The 23,384-nt window shown below is 42.9% G+C and overlaps 1 protein-coding gene across 1 annotated transcript in view; it reads right to left on the reverse strand.

The window, feature by feature from the left end:
* Positions 1-21,324: 21,324 nt before the first annotated feature.
* CRYBA1 (crystallin beta A1) overlaps positions 21,325-23,384 on the reverse strand; it is a 426,252-nt gene continuing 424,192 nt past the window's right edge. Inside the window, exons 4-7 of the mRNA XM_069761202.1 lie at positions 22,319-22,437; positions 22,074-22,215; positions 21,776-21,918; positions 21,325-21,686 (exon numbers count right to left, since the gene is read on the reverse strand). Coding sequence (XP_069617303.1) covers positions 21,539-21,686; positions 21,776-21,918; positions 22,074-22,215; positions 22,319-22,437 — 552 coding nt within the window. The 3' untranslated portion in view covers positions 21,325-21,538. The remainder of the gene's footprint in view (positions 21,687-21,775; positions 21,919-22,073; positions 22,216-22,318; positions 22,438-23,384) is intronic.

The raw sequence follows: 23,384 nt of genomic DNA on the forward strand, positions 1-23,384 counted from the left end.
CCAGGTTTGGTATCTTTTCACTATTATTTTCCAGTACAGTCATCATGTTAACACGACCGAGGTCACTACTCTAATCGATGTAGTCATAACACTGTGATGAAGTCTGCTCCTCGCTTCTGACCCTCTTTCCTTATCCTAGGCTCCACTGTTTATTGCCCTTCACCTTACAAGTACTTGTAATATTTGGGTTGGTTTTGATTTCTGCCATGTGCACTGAATTAATAACTTACTTATGGACAAATAAATAATTTTGTGCAGTAGTTTTAGAGCTAAATTGTATTTTCTGTGCCTAAATTATTGCACATTTTAATTAATGCCAAATTCTCAATAATTTATAAAGGCGCTACCAGCTAAGCGTCTTCAGCCAATGCTGACATTGCCAACTATTGGAACGATAGCAGGGACTTTAGGCCACATTCACATCTTCAGTATTTGGTCAATATTTTCTATCAGTAATTGAAAGCCAAAACCAGGAGTGGGTGATAAATACAGAAGTGGTACATATGTTTCTATTATACTTTTCCTCTGATTGTTCCACTCCTGGTTTGGGCTTACAAATACTGATGTAAAATACTGAATGGGTGCACGTGGCCAAGAAAAATCACCAATTTAGTACTTTCCTATTATTCCACACTCGAGAAGTCTTTATAAATGTGAATCCAGGGGGTTTAAATCACAGGTAATGCTCAAGGTTAGAAGAAATTAGACTTTGATTAAAAAAAACCTTTTAGATAAAACACCCCGCCCTGGAACAAGATTACCTTATACCAGGACACAGGGCCAGTTTAAAGGTATATTCACACCGGGTGTTTTTGTTGCTTTTTTTACTGCAGCAAAATCTGATTTCTTGGCAGGAAAGAAACTGGCAAAAACGCAGTGGTCGGCGTTCAAAGCAACCCTGCATTTCTGCTACATAGAGGTGATCTGTGCATCACCTCTATGTAGCAGAGGCGATCGAGTTGTGCATGCTTCTAGCCTCCTATGGAGGCTATTGAAGCATGCCAAAATTTAAAAAAAAAAAAAGTGATTAAAAAATTAAAAAAATAAATATATAAATAAAAAATATATAAAAGTTCAAATCACCCCCCTTTCGCCCCAATCAAAATAAAACAATTTAAAAAAAAATCAAACATACACATATTTGGTATCGCCGCGTTCAGAATCGCCCGATCTATCAATAAAAACAAAGGATTAACCAAACCGCTAAATGGCGTAGCGAGAAAAAAAATAAAAACTCCAAAATTACATTTTTTGGTCGCCGTGACATTGCATTAAAATGCAGTAACAGGCGATCAAAAGAACGTATCTACACCAAAATGGTATCATTAAAAATGCCAGCTCGTCACGCAAAAAATAAGCTCTCACCTGACCCCAGATCACGAAAATTGGAGACGCTACGGGTATCGGAAAATCGCGCAATTTTTTTTTTTTTTAAGCTAACTTTGGAATTTTTTTTCACCACTTAGATAAAAAATAACCTAGACATGTTAGGTGTCTATGAACTCGTAATGACCTGGAGAATCATAATGGCAGGTCAGTTTTAGCATTTGGTGAACCTAGCAAAAAAGCCAAACAAAAAACAAGTGTGAGATTGCACTTTTTTTGCAATTTCATCCCACTTGGAATTTTTTTCCCGTTTTCTGTTACATGGCATGGTAAAACCAATGGTATCGTTCAAAACTACTTCTCGTCCCGCAAAAAATAAGCCCTCACATGGCCATATTGACGGAAAAATAAAAGTTATGGCTCTCGGAAGGAGGGGAGCAAAAAACGAAAATGAAAAAGCTCCGGGGGTGAAGGGGTTAAAATGTAAAATATTAAAAAGCTTTTTTTTTTGCCTAAAATACAAAGGAAATGTGTCCTCTTTAACTTTAGCTGCTTTAACTGTTGACAATAACAGAAATTTTGACCAGGGGTTCCTAAACTTTTACATACCACTGTAGATACATGGTTCTGAGTGCTGTATCACACCAAATGAGCATTAGATACTCAGACACTGTGCATGCTATATCACTCGCTGGGATTAGGATCACCTGTTACTTGCCACAGGTGACTTTGAACGAGCATCACATGCTTGAAACAAAGTTGTTTTCCTAGAATTTTGGAAAGGTGACACCAATTTTGTCCAGCCCATTTTTGGGGTTTGTGTGAAATTATGTCCAATTTGCCTTTTTTTTGTGTTGTGTTGTTTAAATACACACAAAGGAAATAAATGTGTATAATAAGACGTGCATTTTCAATAATTTTCTGGTAGAAATGCTTTACTTTCTGGAACAATTTCAACACTTTTGGCCATGACTGTATAATCAATAATTATTAATGCAAAAATAAAAATCATGGCACATTGCCTTTAAGAACACTGATCTCTATTGGTCCTCCTACCTCTCTGACCGCTTCTTCAGTATATTTTTTACTGGCTTGTCTTCCTCTCATCTTCCCCTTACTGTTGGATTTCCTCAAGGTTCAGTCCTATGCCCCCTCCTCTTCTCGCTATACACCATGCCTATTGGACAAACCATCAGCAGATTTGGATTCCATTAACATCTTTATGCTGATGATACCCAATTATACACATGGTCTCCTGACATCACCCCCATCTTAGTACAAAATACAGAGGATCGTCTGTCGGCTGCCTCTAACATCATGCCCTCCCTCTATTTGAAACTGAATCTCTCCAAAACTGAACTTTTCGTGTTTCATCCTTCTACTAGCCTACCTATATACCTATATTGCAACTTCCTTGGGTGGTTCAACCATAAGTCCCAAATACCGCACACTCTCTCGGTTTTGAGGTCTTATTTGACAAAGAACTTTCCTTTTCCCTATATAAAATCTCTCGCTCAATCCACCTGCATTTTACAAGCATCTCCAGACCCTTTTTCTCACCTTTGAATCCAAAATTTGTTTTTACTGTCACCCTTATTCATTCTCATCTGGACTACTGCAACTCTCTACTAATAGTCCCAGTCTTAATAAATTTGCTCTTGTTCAATCCATTATGTTTGCGGCAGTCAAGGTTGTATTTCTGTCTAATCAATACACCAATGCCTCCAGCCTTTCACCTTGTGCCAGCAATTGCACTTGTTGCCCATCCATTTCAGAGTACAATATATACTCGGCACACTCACTCATAAAACTCTCCACAGTTCTGCAATGCCATACATCTCCCTCATCTCTGTCCTATCTCCCAACCCCTGCTCTCCTTTCTGCAACTGATCGAAGACTAACATCCTCCATAATCCAAACCGCCATTTTCCATCTTCAAGACTTCTCTCTTGCTATACCAGTTGTCTGGAATACACTACCCCAGAATTAATACCTAGTCCCCTGTTGTGAGTTCCGTTCTGGAGCTCCCTCCTGTGGTTGCTAATGGTATTTTTGCGAGTTCTGCCCTTGGGCTCCCTCTGGTGGTTTCAAGTGGAACTGCTGCTCCGTTAGGTAGTTGTAGCAGCTGCCTTCACTAATCGCCTTGCCTGGGTTTGTTATTTAAACCTGCTCTGGGCTTTTGTCCATGCCTGCTGTCAGTGTTCTTGGTTGGATTTGATTCTTCCCTTGGATTTCTCATATGGCCAGTCCTTGTCTGCAAAAGATAAGTTTTGCTAGTTTTGTTTGTCCATTTGTTTGGACTCTAGTGCTTTGCATTTTGTCTCTTTTGTCCAGCTTGTCACTATGTCTTATTCAGGCTAGCTGGAAGCTCTGGGAAAGCAGATTTGCCCCTCCACACCGTGAGTCGGTGTGGATTTCATTTTTGTAAACTCTGCGTGGATTTTGTAGTTTTTAATACTGACCGCACAGTATCCTTTGCTCTGTCTATCTAGTTTAGTTTTGGCCTCCCTTTGCTGAAATCTAATTTCATTTCTGTGTTCGTCATTTCCCTCTCTCTCTTTTCACAGTCAATATTTGTGGGGGGGCTATCTTTCCTTTTGGGGGTTTCTCTGAGGCAAGATAGCTTTCTATTTCCTTCTTTAGGGGTAGTTATATCTGAGGCTGTGACGAGGTGTCTAGGGAGTGTCAGGAACATCCCACGGCTATTTCTAGTTGTGTTGTTAGGATTAGGGACTGCGGTCAGTAGAGATACCACCTTCTCAGAGCTCGTTCCATGTTGCGTTTTAGCCACCAGGTCATTTCAGTGTGGCTTCTTAACCACCAGGTCATAACAGTACAGCAGGCCAAGTATGAATTGAATGCATCTCAAAAGAAGGAAAAAAGAAGAGTTCTGAACCATTTTTTTTTCTGTGCTCTGTTCTGTTTTCTTTTTCCTCTTGATATCTGGGTGGTGCTGGATATATGCTCTGGTATGGAGGTTCAGAGTTTGTTTTCTCGTGTGGATCAACTTGCTGCAAGAGTCCAGAGTATCCAAGATTATATTGTTCAGACTCCGGCTCTAGAGCCAAGAATTCCTACTCCTGATTTGTTTTTTGGGGACAGATCCAAGTTTTTGAACTTTTAAAAATAGCTGCAAATTGTTTTTTGCTTTGAAACCCCGTTCTTCTGGTGATCCCATTCAGCAAGTGAAAATCATCATATCCTTACTGCGTGGTGATCCTCAAGACTGGGCATTTGCTCTTGAAACAGGGAATCCGGCATTATTGAATGTAGATGCATTCTTTCAGGCGCTCGGATTGTTGTATGACGAACCTAACTCTGTAGAGCATGCTGAGAAAACACTGTTGGCCCTGTGTCAGGGTCAGGAAAGCGGCAGAGTTATATTGCCAGAAATTTAGAAAATGGTCTGTGCTCAGTAAATGGAATGAAGAGGCGCTGGCTGCTATTTTCAGAAAAGGTCTTTCTGAAACCCTTAAAGATGTTATGGTGGGCTTTCCTACGCCTACCGGTTCAATCTATGTCTCTAGCCATTCAGATTGATCGGCGCTTGCGTGAGCGCAAGGCGGTGCACCATATGGCAGTGTCCTCTGAGCGAAGTCCTGAGCCTATGCAATGTGATAGGATTTTGACTAGAGCAGAAAGGCAGAAATTCAGACGTCAGAATGGCCTGTGTTTTTACTGTGGTGATTCAGCTCATGCTATTTCTGATTGCCCTGAGCGTACTAGGAGTCTGTTACCATTAGTACTGTGCAGCCTAAATTTCTCTTGTCTGTTACCCTGATTTGCTCATTGTCGTCCTTTTCTGTTATGGCATTTGTGGATTCTGGCGCTGCCCTGAACTTAATGGACTTAGAATTTGCCAAGCGCTGTGGTTTTTCCTTGGAACCTTTGCAGAGTCCTATTCCCTTAAGGGGGATTGATGCTACGCCATTGGCCAAGAATAAACCTCAGTACTGGACACAGTTAACCATGTGCATGGCTCCAGCACATCAGGAAAATATTCGTTTTTTGGTGTTGCATAATTTGCATGATGTAGTTGTGCTGGGTTTTCCATGGTTACAGGTACGTGATCCAGTGCTGGATTGGAGATCTATGTCGGTGACTGGTTGGGGTTGTCAGGGGATACATTATGATATTCCTCTGATGTCCATTTCCTCGTCCCCTTCTTCTGAAGTTCCTGAGTTTTTGTCGGATTTCCAGGATGTATTTGATGAGCCCAAGTCCAGTTCCCTGCCTCCTCATAGGGACTGCGATTGTGCCATTAATTTGATTCCTGGCTGTAAGTTCCCTAAGGGCCGACTTTTTAATCTGTCTGTGCCAGAGCATGCCGCTATGCGGAGTTATGTAAAGGAGTCCTTGGAGAAAGGGCATATTCGCCCGTCTTCGTCACCGTTGGGAGCGGGATTTTTTTTTTGTTGCCAAAAAGGATGGCTCCTTGATACCCTGTATAGATTATCGCCTTCTCAATAAGATCACTGTCAAATTCCAGTATCCGTTACCTTTGCTTTCTGATTTGTTTGCTCGGATTAAGGGTGCTAGTTGGTTTACTAAAATCGACCTCCGAGGGGCGTATAATCTTGTGCGTATTAAACAAGGTGATGAATGGAAAACAGCATTTAATACGCCTGAAGGCCATTTTGAATATCTTGTAATGCCATTCGGGCTCTCTAATGCTCCATCGGTATTTCAGTCCTTTATGCATGATATCTTCCGGAATTATCTGGATAAATTTGATTGTGTATTTGGATGATATTTTGGTTTTTTCCGATGATTGGGAGTCTCATGTGAAGCAGGTTAGGATGGTGTTTAAGGTCCTTCGTACTAATGCGTTGTTTGTGAAGGGGTCTAAGTGCCTCTTTGGAGTTCAGAGGGTTTCTTTTTTGGGTTTCATTTTTTCTCCCTCGGCTATTGAAATGGACCCTGTTAAAGTCCAGGCCATTCATGATTGGACTCAACCTACATCTGTAAAGAGCCTTCAGAAATTTTTGGGCTTTGCCAATTTTTATTGTCGCTTTATTGCTAATTTTTCTAGTGTGGTGAAGCCTCTGACCGATTTGACGAGGAAGGGCGCTGATGTGGTGAATTGGTCCTCTGCGGCTGTTGAGGCCTTTCAGGAGCTTAAACGTCGTTTTACTTCTGCCCCTGTGTTGCGTCAGCCAGATGTTTCTCTCCCTTTTCAGGTTGAGGTTGATGCTTCTGAGATTGGGGCAGGGGCCGTTTTGTCTCAGAGAAATTCTGATGGCTCTTTGATGAAACCTTGTGCCTTCTTCTCCAGAAAATTTTTGTTTTCTGAGCGTAATTATGATGTCGGCAATCGGGAGTTGTTGGCTATGAAGTGGGCATTTGAGGAGTGGCAACATTGGCTTGAGGGAGCCAAGCATCGCGTGGTGGTCTTGACTGATCACAAGAATCTGATTTACCTCGAGTCTGCTAAGCGGTTGAATCCTAGACAGGCTCGGTGGTCTTTGTTTTTCTCACTTTTTGATTTTGTGGTCTCGTATATTCCTGGATCTAAGAATGTGAAGGCTGATGCCCTTTCTAGGAGTTTTTTGCCTGATTCTCCGGGAGTTCTTGAGCCGGCTGGGATCCTCAAGGAGGGGGTGATTCTTTCTGCCATCTCCCCTGATTTACGGCGGGTACTTCAGGAGTTTCAGGCTGATAAACCTGACCGCTGTCCTGTGGGGAAATTGTTTGTTCCTGATAGATGGACTAGTAGGGTAATTTCTGAGGTTCATTGTTCGGTGTTGGTTGGTCACCCTGGGATTTTCGGTACCAGAGATTTGGTGGCTAGGTCCTTTTGGTAGCCTTCCTTGTCGTGGGATGTGCGTTCGTTTGTGCAGTCCTGTGGGACCTGTGCTCGGGCTAAGCCTTGCTGTTCCCGAGCCAGCGGGTTGCTTTTGCCTTTGCCTATTCCTGAGGCCCTGGACGCATATTTCCATGGATTTTATTTCTGATCTTCCTGTTTCTCAGAAGATGTCTGTCATCTGGGTGGTTTGTGACCGGTTTTCTAAGATGGTCCATTTGGTGCCGTTGCCTAAGTTGCCTTCCTCTTCTGATTTGGTTCCATTATTTTTTCAGCATGTGGTTCGTTTGCATGGTATTCCGGAGAATATTGTGTTTGACAGAGGTTCCCAGTTCGTTTCTAGGTTTTGGCGGTCCTTTTGTGCTAGAATGGGCATTGATTTTCTTTTTCTTCTGCATTCCATCCTCAGACAAATGGCCAAACGGAGCGAACCAATCAGACCTTGGAAACCTATTTAAGATGCTTCGTGTCTGCTGATCAGGATGATTGGGTGACCTTTTTGCCGTTGGCTGAGTTTGCCCTTAATAATCGGGCTAGTTCGGCTACCTTGGTTTCGCCTTTTTTTTGTAACTTTGGTTTTCATCCTCGTTTTTCTTCAGGGCAGCTTGAGCCTTCTGACTCTCCTAGTGTGGATTCCGTGGTGGACAGGTTGCAGCAAATTTGGACTCATGTGGTGTTGTGAATTCTGTGGCTGAGTTCACTTCTGTGGTCACAAGTGGTATTGCAGTCTCTGGGCTTCCTCCCTCAGGTGTTTTGGTGAGCTCGTTGGCTGCCTTGCTATTTAGCTCCACCTGAGTCTGTCTTCCTTGCTCCTTGTCAATGTTCCAGTGTTGGATCTGAGCTACTGCATCTTTCCTTGGGCCTGCTGCTCTGCTAGATAAGTGCTTCTAGTTTGTTTTCTGTTTTTTTCTGTCCAGCTTGCTATTGTCTTTTGCTGGAAGCTCTGAGAAGCAGAGGGGTGCACCGCCGTGCTGTTAGTTCGGCACGGTGGGTCTTTTTGCCCCTTTGCGTGGTTTTCGTTTTAGGGTTTTTTGTAGACTGCATAGTTCTCTTTGCTATCCTCGCTCTGTCTAGAATATCGGGCCTCACTTTGCTGAATCTATTTCATTCCTACGTTTGTCTTTTCATCTTGCTAACAGTCATTATATGTGGGGGGCTGCCTATTCCTTTGGGGTATTTCTCTGAGGTAAGTCAGGCTTGTATTTCTATCTTCAGGCTAGTCAGCTCCTCAGGCAGTGCCGAGTTGCATAGGTAGTTGTTAGGCGCAATCCACTGCTGCTTATAGTTGTGTGAGGATAGATCAGGTACTGCAGTCTACAGAGATTCCACGTCTCAGAGCTCGTCCTATTGTTTTTGGTTATTGCCAGATCTCTGTATGTGCGCTGATTACTGCACGCTGTGTTGCCTGATTGCCAGCCATAACAGTACAAGGAGCCCCACCAATGATTCCCAATAGAGGGAAAAAAGAAATCCTGACATCATTTTTTTTTCTTAGCTCTGTCTTCAGTCTTTTTTTTCCCCTAGACATTAGAGTGCTTCAGGACACAGCTGTGGACATGGATATTCAGGCTCTGTGCTCCTCAATGGATAATCTCGTTGTAAATGTACAAAAGATTCAAGATACTATTGATCAGAAATCGATGCTAGAACCAAGAATTCCGATTCCTGATTTGTTTTTTGGTGACAGAACTAAGTTCCTGAGCTTCAGAAATAATTGTAAGCTATTTTTGGCCTTGAAACCTCATTCTTCTGGTAATCCTATTCAACAGGTTTTGATTATTATTTCTTTTTTGCGCGGCGACCCACAGGACTGGGCGTTTTCTCTTGCACCAGGAGATTCTGCATTGAGTAATGTTGATGCATTTTTCCTGGCGCTCGGATTGCTTTACGATGAGCCTAATTCAGTGGATCAGGCTGAGAAAAATCTGCTGGCTTTATGCCAGGGTCAGGATGATGTAGAAGTATATTGTCAGAAATTTAGGAAATGGTCAGTACTCACTCTGTGGAATGAATCTGCACTAGCGGCTTTGTTCAGAAAGGGTCTCTCTGAAGCTCTTAAGGATGTAATGGTGGGATTTCCTATGCCTGCTGGTTTGAATGAGTCTATGTCCTTGGCCATTCAGATCGGTCGTCGCTTGCGCGAGCGTAAATCTGTGCACCATCTGGCGGTACTGCCTGAGAGTAAACCTGAGCCTATGCAGTGCGACAGGACTATGACTAAAGTAGAACGGCAAGAACACAGACGTCTGAACAGACTGTGTTTCTATTGTGGTGATTCTACTCATGCTATTTCTAATTGTCCTAAACGCACTAGGCGGTTCGATAGCTCTGCCGTTATTGGTACTGTACAGTCCAAATTCCTTTTGTCCATTACCTTAATGTGCTCTTTGTCATCGTATTCTGTCATGGCGTTTGTGGATTCAGGCGCTGCCCTGAATCTGATGGATTTGGATTATGCTAAACGTTGTGGATTTTTCTTGGAGCCTTTGCGGTGTCCTATTCCGTTGAGAGGAATTGATGCTACACCTTTGGCCAAGAATAAGCCTCAGTACTGGGCCCAGCTGACCATGTGCATGGCTCCTGCACATCAGGAAGTTATTCGCTTTCTGGTACTGCATAATTTGCATGATGTGGTCGTGTTGGGGTTGCCATGGCTACAAACCCATAATCCAGTATTGGATTGGAACTCTATGTCGGTAACCAGCTGGGGTTGTCAGGGAGTACATGGTGATGTTCCATTTTTGTCTATTTCGTCATCCATTCCTTCTGACATCCCAGAGTTCTTGTCGGACTTTCAGGATGTATTTGAAGAGTCCAAGTCTGATGCCCTACCTCCGCATAGGAATTGTGATTGTGCTATCGATTTGATTCCTGGTAGTAAATTCCCTAAGGGTCGTTTATTTAATTTGTCCGTACCTGAACACACCGCTATGCGCAGTTATGTGAAGGAGTCCCTGGAGAAGGGACATATTCGCCCATCGTCGTCACCATTGGGAGCAGGGTTCTTTTTTGTAGCCAAGAAGGATGGTTCGCTAAGACCGTGTATTGATTACCGCCTTCTTAATAAGATCACTGTTAAGTTTCAGTATCCCTTGCCATTGATTTCTGACTTGTTTGCTCGGATTAAAGGGGCTAGTTGGTTTACTAAGATTGATCTTCGTGGTGCGTATAATCTGGTGAGAATCAGGCAGGGAGATGAATGGAAAACGGCATTTAATACGCCCGAGGGTCATTTTGAGTATCTGGTGATGCCGTTCGGACTTGCCAATGCTCCATCTGTTTTTCAGTCTTTTATGCATGACATTTTCCGTGAGTATCTGGATAAATTCTTGATTGTTTACTTGGATGACATTTTGATCTTCTCAGATGATTGGGAGTCTCATGTGAAGCAAGTCAGAATGGTTTTCCAGGTACTGCGTGCTAATTCCTTGTTCGTGAAGGGATCAAAGTGTCTCTTCGGTGTGCAGAAAGTTTCATTTTTGGGGTTCATCTTTTCCCCTTCTACTATCGAGATGGATCCGGTTAAGGTTCAGGCCATCCAGGATTGGACTCAGCCGACATCTCTAAAAAGTCTGCAGAAATTCCTGGGCTTTGCTAATTTTTATCGTCGCTTCATCTGTAATTTTTCTAGCATTGCCAGACCATTGACCGATTTGACCAAGAAGGGTGCTGATTTGGTTAATTGGTCTTCTGCTGCCGTGGAAGCTTTTCAGGAGTTGAAGCGTCGTTTTTGCTGTGCCCCTGTGTTGTGTCAACCTGATGTTTCTCTTCCGTTCCAGGTCGAGGTTGATGCTTCTGAGATTGGTGCAGGGGCGGTTTTGTCACAGAGAGGTTCTGGTTGCTCAGTGTTCAAACCATGTGCTTTCTTTTCCAGGAAATTTTCTGCTGCTGAGCGTAATTATGATGTGGGCAACCGAGAGTTGCTGGCCATGAAGTGGGCATTCGAGGAGTGGCGTCATTGGCTTGAGGGTGCTAAGCATCGCGTGGTGGTATTGACTGATCATAAGAACTTGACTTATCTCGAGTCTGCCAAGCGCTTGAATCCTAGACAGGCCCGTTGGTCGTTATTTTTTGCTCGTTTTGATTTTGTGATTTCATACCTTCCGGGCTCTAAAAATGTGAAGGCGGATGCTCTGTCTAGGAGTTTTGTGCCCGACTCTCCGGGGTTATCTGAGCCGGCGAGTATCCTCAAGGAAGGAGTCATCGTGTCTGCCATCTCCCCTGATTTGCGGAGAGTGTTGCAGAAATTTCAGGCTAATAAACCTGATCGTTGTCCGGCCGAGAAACTGTTCGTCCCTGATAGGTGGACTAGTAAAGTTATCTCTGAACTTCATTGTTCGGTGCTGGCCGGTCATCCAGGAATCTTTGGTACCAGGGAGTTGGTTGCTAGATCCTTCTGGTGGCCATCTCTGTCACGGGATGTGCGTGCTTTTGTGCAGTCCTGTGGAATTTGTGCTAGGGCTAAGCCCTGCTGTTCACGTGCCAGTGGGTTGCTTTTGCCCTTGCCGGTCCCGAAGAGGCCTTGGACACATATTTCGATGGATTTCATTTCTGACCTTCCCGTTTCTCAAAAAATGTCGGTCATTTGGGTGGTCTGTGATCGCTTTTCTAAAATGGTCCATCTGGTGCCCTTGGTTAAATTGCCTTCCTCCTCTGATTTGGTGCCTTTGTTCTTCCAGCATGTGGTTCGTTTACATGGCATTCCTGAGAATATTGTTTCTGACAGAGGTTCCCAGTTTGTCTCGAGGTTCTGGCGAGCCTTTTGTGGTAGGATGGGCATTGACCTATCTTTCTCCTCGGCCTTCCATCCTCAGACTAATGGCCAGACCGAACGAACCAATCAGACCTTGGAAACATATCTGAGATGTTTTGTTTCCGCTGACCAGGATGATTGGGTGTCATTTTTGCCGTTGGCTGAGTTCGCCCTTAATAATCGGGCCAGCTCGGCTACCTTGGTCTCTCCATTTTTCTGCAATTCTGGGTTCCATCCTCGTTTCTCTTCAGGACAGGTTGAGTCTTCGGACTGTCCTGGTGTGGATTCTGTGGTGGACAGGTTGCAGCAGATCTGGACTCAGGTAGTGGACAATTTGACCTTGTCCCAGGAGAAGGCTCAGCTTTTCGCTAATCGCAGACGCCGTGTGGGACCCCGACTTCGTGTTGGGGATTTGGTTTGGTTATCTTCTCGTCATATTCCTATGAAGGTTTCCTCTCCTAAATTTAAACCTCGTTTTATTGGTCCGTATAGGATTTCTGAGATTCTCAATCCGGTGTCTTTTCGTCTGACCCTCCCAGACTCCTTTTCCATACATAATGTATTCCATTGGTCGTTGTTGAGGAGATACGTGGCACCTATGGTTCCATCTGTGGAGCCTCCTGCCCCTGTTTTGGTGGAGGGGGAATTGGAGTATATTGTGGAGAAGATTTTGGATTCTCGTGTCTCTAGACGGAAACTCCAGTATCTGGTCAAATGGAAGGGTTATGCTCAGGAAGATAATTCCTGGGTTTTTGCCTCTGATGTCCATGCCCCAGATCTTGTTCGTGCCTTTCATGTGGCTCATCCTGGTCGGCCTGGGGGTTCTGGTGAGGGTTCGGTGACCCCTCCTCAAGGGGGGGGTACTGTTGTGAATTCTGTGGCTGAGTTCACTTCTGTGGTCACAAGTGGTATTGCAGTCTCTGGGCTTCCTCCCTCAGGTGTTTTGGTGAGCTCGTTGGCTGCCTTGCTATTTAGCTCCACCTGAGTCTGTCTTCCTTGCTCCTTGTCAATGTTCCAGTGTTGGATCTGAGCTACTGCATCTTTCCTTGGGCCTGCTGCTCTGCTAGATAAGTGCTTCTAGTTTGTTTTCTGTTTTTTTCTGTCCAGCTTGCTATTGTCTTTTGCTGGAAGCTCTGAGAAGCAGAGGGGTGCACCGCCGTGCTGTTAGTTCGGCACGGTGGGTCTTTTTGCCCCTTTGCGTGGTTTTCGTTTTAGGGTTTTTTGTAGACTGCATAGTTCTCTTTGCTATCCTCGCTCTGTCTAGAATATCGGGCCTCACTTTGCTGAATCTATTTCATTCCTACGTTTGTCTTTTCATCTTGCTAACAGTCGTTATATGTGGGGGGCTGCCTATTCCTTTGGGGTATTTCTCTGAGGTAAGTCAGGCTTGTATTTCTATCTTCAGGCTAGTCAGCTCCTCAGGCAGTGCCGAGTTGCATAGGTAGTTGTTAGGCGCAATCCACTGCTGCTTATAGTTGTGTGAGGATAGATCAGGTACTGCAGTCTACAGAGATTCCACGTCTCAGAGCTCGTCCTATTGTTTTTGGTTATTGCCAGATCTCTGTATGTGCGCTGATTACTGCACGCTGTGTTGCCTGATTGCCAGCCATAACATGTGGTGGACAATTTGACGTTGTCTCAGGAGAGGGCTCAGCGTTTTGCTAACCGTCGTCGGTGTGTTGGTCCCCGGCTTCGTGTTGGGGATTTGGTCTGGTTGTCCTCTCGTCATGTTCCTATGAAGGTTTCTTCCCCTAAGTTGAAGCCTCGCTTTATTGGGCCTTATAAGATTTCTGAAATTATCAATCAAGTGTCTTTTCGTTTGGCCCTTCCAGCTTCCTTTTCCATTCATAATGTGTTCCATAGATCCTTGTTGCGGAGATATGTTGTACCTATGGTTCCCTCCGTTGATCCTCCTGCTCCGGTGTTGGTTGAGGGGGAATTGGAATATGTGGTAGAGAAGATTTTGGATTCTCGTTTTTCGAGGCGGAAGCTTCAGTATCTGGTCAAGTGGAAGGGTTATGGCCAGGAGGATAATTCTTGGGTTGTTGCCTCCGATGTTCATGCTCCCGATTTGGTTCGTGCTTTCCATTTGGCTCGGCCTGGGAGCTCTGGTGAGGGTTCGGTGACCCCTCCTCAATGGGGGGGGTACTGTTGTGAGTTCCGTTCTGGAGCTCCCTCCTGTGGTTGCTAATGGTATTTTTGCGAGTTCTGCCCTTGGGCTCCCTCTGGTGGTTTCAAGTGGAACTGCTGCTCCGTTAGGTAGTTGTAGCAGCTGCCTTCACTAATCGCCTTGCCTGGGTTTGTTATTTAAACCTGCTCTGGGCTTTTGTCCATGCCTGCTGTCAATGTTCTTGGTTAGATTTGATTCTTCCCTTGGATTTCTCATATGGCCAGTCCTTGTCTGCAAAAGATAAGTTTTGCTAGTTTTGTTTGTCCATTTGTTTGGACTCTAGTGCTTTGCATTTTGTCTCTTTTGTCCAGCTTGTCACTGTCTTATTCAGGCTAGCTGGAAGCTCTGGGAAAGCAGATTTGCCCCTCCACACCGTGAGTCGGTGTGGATTTCATTTTTGTAAACTCTGCGTGGATTTTGTAGTTTTTAATACTGACCGCACAGTATCCTTTGCTCTGTCTATCTAGTTTAGTTTTGGCCTCCCTTTGCTGAAATCTAATTTCATTTCTGTGTTCGTCATTTCCCTCTCCTTTCACAGTCAATATTTGTGGGGGGGCTATCTTTCCTTTTGGGGGTTTCTCTGAGGCAAGATAGCTTTCTATTATCTTCTTTAGGGGTAGTTATATCTGAGGCTGTGATGAGGTGTCTAGGGAGTGTCAGGAACATCCCACGGCTATTTCTAGTTGTGTTGTTAGGATTAGGGACTGTGGTCAGTAGAGATACCATATTCTCAGAGCTCGTTCCATGTTGCGTTTTAGCCACCAGGTCATTTCAGTGTGGCCTCTTAACCACCAGGTCATAACAGTCCCCATATTTTTAAGCGTGCTACGAAAAACATCTCTTTAGACAGGCTTACCACTTCGCTTTTCTTAAATTTTCCTCCTCATCTGGTCCCAAGTATTAATTCCCCGTGCACCCAATAGCACTTGGTAACTGTACTTATGTAGAGGAGACCGAGCACCGAGTCTAGAACTAATGGGGCCGAACCTCCAGTTGCAGGGGGAAGAAGATTAGAGATGGAACAAACCCTTGACCTGCAGAGAGGGGGCGTGGTGAGCCAGAGGAGTATAATGGATTTTGCGGGGGATGTGAGGGGAGGTTCCCGCCAGAGAGCAGCGAGAGGAAGAGGATGAGGGCAGGAAGGACCGGGGAGCATCACCGTGTGTGAGACTCCTGATTGCACAGCACGCCGAGCAGGAGTTTGTTGTGCGGGACTCCTGGCTGCAGAGCACACCAAGCGGGAGATTGTTGTGCGAGACTCCTGGTTGCAGAGCACAATGAGCGGGAGATTGTTGTGCGAGATTCCTGGTTGCAGAGCCCGCGAGTGGGAGATTGTTGTGAAAGACTCCCGGCTGCTAGGCAGCGTGCTGGACTAGGGGCTCAGCGGGTAAAACTGGTGACCGCCCACTGCTTCTAGAAGTAGGACCGTTTGTTAGGCGGGGAAGCCGGAAGACTCAGCCCCGGCCTCAGCTGGCAGCCAAACAGACATTGGACTTCAAGAGAGAAACAGACAACAGAGTCATGATAAGTGAAACTGATACTGTTAATCTGAATTATTGTTATCCTGTTTAACCCTCCACCCTTTAACTGTATTTCCCTTGTTTTCTCCCTGCGAGGAGACTATTCCAATATTGATAAAGCGAATAATTGTTTAACCCCTGCTCTGCGCTTCTGTATCACTGAATTCAAATACCGGTGACACTTACATGGATACTCACTAATGACCAAATCATGCAACTTATTTGAAAACCATCATTATATTGATTATTTTATCATAAAAGAAAAACACTTTTTACCTATTGTGCCCCCCCCCCCCATTTCCTTATAGATTGTAGCTTGCAAGCAGGACCCTCACTCCTCCTGGAACTGTACAATTGTGTGATTCTCTGTAATATCTTTTTCTGTACATGTCACCGCTTAATTGTAAAGTGCTGCAGAATATGTTGGAGCTATACAGTGGGGAAAATACAGTTGAAAACAGAAGTTTACATACACTATATAAAAAGACACTTATCCATGTTTTTCTCAGTATCTGACATTAAATCAGAATAGACCTTTCCCGTTTTAGATCAGTTAGGATTACCATAATCTATTTATATAATTGCCTTCTAATGTTTTCATTTCCTGTTCTATCCAGATGTCACTGTATCCCAGAATTCCAAGCAGAGGAAGTTCACCGACCGCCATATTGGGACACCCAAGTGATTGGTGTCTCAATATGGAAACTGCTGCTGGTACCAACCTATTGTGCAGTACCACCAGCAGAACATCGTCATGCCGTACGCACCACACACACTCACACACAGTCACACACTCATGCAGCCTCTTGCGCGGTACTACACCGTTGCTAACACACTGCCTCTGGGATCAGCCGAATGATTCACTAACTACCGCCATCTTTGTACAGGAGGAGTGCATGCGCAGTTTTAATGTGACCACCGCTATCTGTCTGCACAAAGATGGCGGCGGTCTGATTTACTGCGCCTGAGCGAATTACGCGCAGGTGTAGTGAGTCATTTAGCTGATCCCGACGGCAGATGCGCGACGTGTCTATAGGCAGAGGAAGCCGGTCACATTTAAAGGGGTTTTCCCTCGAACAAAAGTTTATTTTAAAAATTGTGTCTGACCATGTACAGAGCATACCACATCTCCTGGGCAGGGGAGGAAGCAAAAGATAATACTGACATTACAGCAGGGGATCACAGTGGATTCATTTTGTGAGCTAAAATATTTCACTGACTGTTTTAAAAAAATATTTTTCCTCACAAAATGTATCCTCTGTGATCTCCTGCTGTAATGTCAGTATTGTCTTTTGCTTCCTCCCCTGCCCAGGAGATGTGGTATGTTCTGTACACGGTCAGGCACAGACAATTTTTAAAATGAACTTTTGTTTGTGGGAAAACCCCTTTTTAAAAGCAAATATCAATACCAACATGGCTCCTCATAAAAAGTACACCAATGACAATGAAAGGAAAGCAGCAAAGGCCCAACATCAAAGACAACAAAGGGCAAATGAGACTCTTGAAGAGCAACCGCATTGCTGTGACAAAAACAATGCATATAAGCGTAGGCGTCAAGCACATGAGTCCCCTGATGCAAAAGTCATTAGATTATCACAGGATGCCATTAGGCAACAACAGCTCCACATACCTGCCCCCATCGGGACATTACCACCCTCCCGATGCGATAGCATCGGCCTCCATCTAGTTATTAATATTTGTCAAATGCAAGAATAATGAGAGAGAATTTTTTAAGGCAGTTTTATTACTTGCTGCAAAGTCAAAACTTTACATACACTAAGATTACCATGTCTTTTAAACAATTCTTGTTCTGCTCATATGATAAGGTCATGTGTTTCGAAGCTTCTGAGTTAGAGACATACCTGTGTATGTATTTTAATGCATCATGGGAAAGTCTCAAGAAATCGGCCAAGATATCAAGAAGAGAATTGTGGAGTTGCACAAGTTTGGCTCATCCTTGAGTACAATTTCAAGATACCTGAAGATTCCTCACTCAACTGCATAAACAATTATACGCAAGTACAAACAAGATGGGATTGTCCAGTCATCATACCACACAGGAAGGAGATGGGTTCTGTGTCCCATAGATGAACGTGCTTTGGTCAGACATGTGCATATCAACCCAAGGACAAAAGCAAAAGACCTTATGAGGTCTGTATCAACATAAGCTGTAAGGCCACTCTGCCAGGAGCAAGCCATTACTCCAAAAGAAGCATAAAAAAGCCAGATTAATATTTGCAAATGCACACAGGAACAAAGACCTTAATTTTTGGAGACATGTCATGTGGACTGACGAAACTAAAATTGAACTTTTTGGTCATAATGACCATCGTTTGGAGAAAAAGGCAGAAGCTTGGAAGTCTAAGAATACCATCCCAACTGTGAAATACAGGGGTGGCAGCATCATGTTGTGGGGTTGTTTTGGTGCACTTTACAAAAATATGGCATCATGAGAAAAGAAGATTATGTGGCAATACTGAAGCAACATCTCAAGACATCAGCCAGGAAGTTAAAGCGTGGGAGAAAATGAGTGTTCCAAATGGACAATGGCCCAAAGCATACTGCCAAAATGGTAGCAAAGTGGCTTAGGGATAACAAAGTCAATGCTTTGGAGTGGCCATCACAAAACCCTGATCTTAATCCTATTGAAAATTTATGGGAAAAGCTGAAGAGGCAAGGTGCGAGCAAGGCGAGCTACAAGCCTGGATCAGTTACACCAATTTTGTCAGGAGGAATGAGCCCAAATTCCGACCAACTATTGTGAGAAGCTTGTGGAAGGATATCCCAAACATTTGACCCAAGTTATTCAGTTGAAGGGCAATGGTGGCAAATACTAATGAAATGTATGTGAACTTTTAACTTTGCAGTAGGTAATAAAAATGCCTTAAAACATTCTCTCTCTCATTATTCTGGCATTTAGCAAATATTAATAATTATGGTAATCCTAATTGACCTAAAATGGGAAAGGTTTATTCTGATTTCATTTCAGATATTGAGAAAAGCATGCATATGTGTCTTTTTTATAAAGTGAATGTAAACTTCTGGTTTCAACTGGAAGTATTTGATACACTGCCGATTTTTGCAAGTTTTCCCACCTACAAGGAATGGAGAGGTCTGTAGTTTTTATAGTAGTTACATTTCAACTGTGAGAGACAGAATAAAAAAAAATCCAGAAAATCTCAGTGTATGATTTTTACATAATTAATTACTATTTTATTGCATGAAATAAGTATTTGATACAATAGAAAATCAGAACTTATTTTTGGTATAGAAACAGTTATTTGCAATTACAGAGGTCAGATGTTTCCCATAGTTCTTGACCAAGTTTACACACACTGCAGAAGGGAATTTGGCCCACTCCTCCATACAGATCTTCTCCAGATCTTTCAGGTTCTGGTAAGTCATTTCTCGATTCTTTGTTCTTTGTGGTTGTATTTTTATATTGGATTGCTCTTTGCATTAAACTTCTTTAACTTTTTGTGTAAATTTTCTTGGACTTCTTATAATCCAAGATGTCAAAGCACGAGCACATGTTACTCCACTTTTGCACCAAATCATATCTACTGCTTATTTGCTGGACTGGAAATTGACCAGAACAGTCTTGAGTTTCTGTGAATCGGATACAACATGTTGGACACACGAAACTGCTGGCTCCAAGTGATGACATCTGATGCAACTGAGAAAAGATTTTTTTATATATGTTCCGCACCTATGCATGCCTTTAGATATGTCTCTAAAAAGAAAATTGCTAACGTGCAAATAAAATAATGTTAGTTTGGATTTTATCATTAAAATTCAGCTGCTTCTACAGAATGTGATCACTAGGCATACTGCTTGTTTTGATATTCAGATTCAGTTTATCTCTTAGAACTATGTGTGCTTTAGTTGCTTGGAAATTCCTGGCAAGGAAAAAGGAAAATGAGAGGGCATATTGTTTATTACAATGCTGAACAAGGGTTAATATTTGAAAGAACCTAAATCTTTCCATTGTTTTTGACGTTTGACCTGTGTCATTGACATCCGCTGATTTTCCTATACTCATTGTCCCATCATCTAGACTTGAGCTTCAGCAAAAACCCTGGAGAAATTGTAATTTTGCTTACAAATCAGATTTTATTTTAAAGCTGAATTATTTTTTTTTACATGTCAGCAAATGTTGCTGGTAAAGAAGTCAAATTTTATGTCAATTTGTATAGAATGTAGAATATACAGAATACAATAAAGTGGCTGACTAAATTATATTTTCAGATTTCTGTGAAGTTTTGTCATCTGCCATGGTCTCAGTAAATATCAGTGAGGCCGGTTTCACACGTCTGTTTATTTCTGGTACCGGAGATGTCCATGTGTGTACTACGTGTGCCACCCGTGTGCCGCATCAGTACTACACGGACAGCCACCGGGGAAGAAGCGCTACAGTAAGCGCTATTCCCCGATGGCAGGTGCTGAAGCCGGCTGTCATCATTCTCCCCTGCCCGGCCGCAAGCAAAGAAGAATGACGAGCGTTATATTAAAGTTCGAACAACAGCAGGTGTTCTCCATGTGCACGTGTGTGGGACGTTTTGACGTCCGTGCTGACGGTAAAATACAGACATGTCAGTGGAAACACACTGACATGTGCACAGACCCATTCATTTGAATGGGTCTACGTGTGTCTGTGTCTCTGGTACATGTGAAAACTGTCACCACACGAACCGGAGACACGGACGTGTGAAAGGGACCTAAGCCACAGACCCCCAATAACAGTGATAGGTATATACCCCCCGTATGAGTTACAGCCACAAGCCCCTGGTCACAGTCATAATATTCCCAGTGATTATGTAAAAATATCTCGTAAGTAGACAATGTAGTTTACATCTGATTTTTTGTGTTAAATGTACTGAACACTTTTAAAAAAAAAATAATAATTATGCAATGTGTTTTTTCATATCACAATTTTGATTAAAAATAAAAATGTGCAATTTTGCAATTTTTACACTGGCCACTAGGGCTATTTTAGACACTAACTTCTTGTCTTTTCAGTTAATCCACAAGAACAGACCCTGACACTTTATTTTGTTTTGAAGCATCTAATGCGGGTGTGTAAAAATCATTGTGAAGGGAGGGGGAGCAGGATCAGTTCTGACCATGCTTATTTTGATTGGTGGATCTTTTCTTAGCTGTATATAGAGGTGTTACATATAATCCTGCCTCTGATGCAGTGTTCCCCAAGTCCAGTCCTCAAGAGCCACCAACAGGTCATGTTTTCAGGATATCCTTAGTATTGCACAGGTGATAATTGCATCACCTGGACAGGAAAGCAGTCAATGACCTGTGCAATACTAAGGAAATCCTCAAAACATGACCTGTTGGTGGCTCTTGAGGACCGGAGTTGGGGAACACTGCTGATGATAAGGAAATTGCTGTAAACTCTTTCTCAAATGATAGTGTTTGAGTCTAAATAACCCCCAGTGGCCAGTGTTAAAAGTGCAAGATTATAATTATTACTAATTGTTTTTTTATAATAAAGTGGAACATTTTCAGAGCTCATATTTTCATTGTTATTCATCTTGTTAAAAAAAATTATGATATTGCTTATTATTGAACTTTGGCTTGAATATTCATTCCCAGAATTAACGGAAGAAACTCTTGTCATTTGATACAGTGTCACAACATCATGTGCTGCACATTTTATTATTCTTACTTCTCAAGTACAAAAGGCACTTTAATTTTTTTTTTTTTAAATGAAACAACGAAAAAATTTAAATTTTCAGAGTTTTTTTTTTTTTTTTCAGAAGAACATTTATTTTTCATTTTCGCAGTTGGTACGATTAATAAATAATTTTCCCAACCTGCATTCACAGTACATTAAAAGTTTTCTGTACCCTCTATATTAGCAATAAAAGAGATTGGTAGCACCACAGAAAGCCTGTGAACGTCGACCGCTCGCAAACAAAGGCAAGGGTAAGTGACAGGAGAGCTTTGGCTCTTTACTGCTGGATACGTCGGATAGACTGGATCTGGGAGGTCTGGGCATGAGAACCCCATTCTCTCCAGTGCTTGTATTCACCTCCATGGTGGTCGCATTCCAAAATGTACTGGTAACCACGATAGCCAGGATATTGATAGCACACCCAACTGCAATCGAAAGGCAGATCAAGGTCAAAAGTCAATTAAAATTCTGTCCTTCAATTTATTTATATTGTGTCTTATATCCCTGCACTTACGCGCCACATTGAACCTTCATGGCTCCAACTTCATTGTTGCCCCAGCCCATCGCCTGCAAAGATGGATAGTCATCGCACATCTCCCACTGGCGTCCAATGAAGTTCTCTTTCTCAAAGATGACCAGTTTGGATTCCTTATGGTTCTGCAATTTAAACTGTAGATGTAAAGTGCAGAAATCATCAAAGCTATAAAGAAAACCTGTCTATTTTAGAACTCTCAAGACCGAAATTCATCACAACTTTGACATATGTGAATTCTTCTATTTAGACTTTTTTTGGCCAATTTATTTGCACTTACAGCAGAACAGATTGGGCGGAAAGACATCAGGCGTTCGATGTGATAGGCATTGCTGCCGCTCCATGCATCCCAACGAGGGTATTCTCCTCTCTCCAAGACGAACTGTTGACCACAGAAACTTGTGTGCTCGTATCCAATCCATCTGTGTGCATAGGAATAAAGCCATGATCAAGCCATGAACTACTGTATATTGGAAAATGCATCTTCAGAAGTCTTTAAAACAAATCCTATACTCCAACACTTACGCTCCACATTCCACCTTAAGAGACCTAATGTTATCGAAGCCACACTCCATGATGTTTGCACAGGAGGAAGTAAATTCCATCCTTTTTCCTTGGAAATTTTCTTGGTCATACACTGTGATCTGCAAGAGAAATGGGTCTCATATCATGGATATTGCACATAAGAGTCAGGTTTCATGAAACTTGGTTACAGGTCTTTCCATTCTGAATGCAAGTCTATCACTAATGGGCTACTGAGGAATCCTCACAGTGCGCAGTGTGCGCCCCGGGAGGATCTGCAAGTCTGGGGTCACATGGAGTGACTGCAGGCTTGTCATTTTAGAGTGGAGAACCTCTTTCAGCCTCACCTATTTTTGCTACAAAAACAGGAAAAAAATTCCAAGTGTGGTGAAATTGCAAAAAAAAAGTGCTATTTCATAATCTTTTTTTCTTTTTTTACAGTGATCACTAAATGCTAAAACTGAGCTGTCATGATGATTCTCCAGGTCATTACGAGTTCATAGATACTAAACATGTATAGGTTCTTCTTTTATTTAAAAATCCAAAGGCACTATTTTCCGAGACCCGTAGCATCTCCATTTTTCGGGATTGGGGGCTGGGTGAGGGCTTATTTTTTTTTTCGTGTCAAGCTGACGTTTTTATCAATACTATTTTGGGATTGATATGATGTTTTGATCACCTGTTATTTCATGTTATTGCAATGCTATGGCGTTTTTAATTTTTTTCTCGTTACACAGTCTACCGATCTGATTATTTCTTTTCATATTTTGATAGATCAGGTGTTACTGAACAGGGCAATACCATATATGTATATGTTTTGATATTTTTCTTATTGTTTTATTTTGAATGGTGCAAAAGGGGGGTGATTTGTACATTTTTAAAATATTTTTAAAAACCTTTTTTTTCCACTTTTTTACATGCTTCAATAGTCTCCATAGGAGACCTGAAGCTGCAATCGTCTGTTCGCTTGTGCTACATGACCACTGGGCGGCGCTCATACCAGATTGGCTACGACAACCACAGGGGTCTCCTGCCGACCCTGGGTTGTTATGTCAACCCATCGGTGCCC

Source organism: Ranitomeya imitator, chromosome 3 (genome assembly GCF_032444005.1).
Source record: "Ranitomeya imitator isolate aRanImi1 chromosome 3, aRanImi1.pri, whole genome shotgun sequence".
In the NCBI taxonomy this organism is placed as follows: Eukaryota; Metazoa; Chordata; class Amphibia; order Anura; family Dendrobatidae; genus Ranitomeya; species Ranitomeya imitator.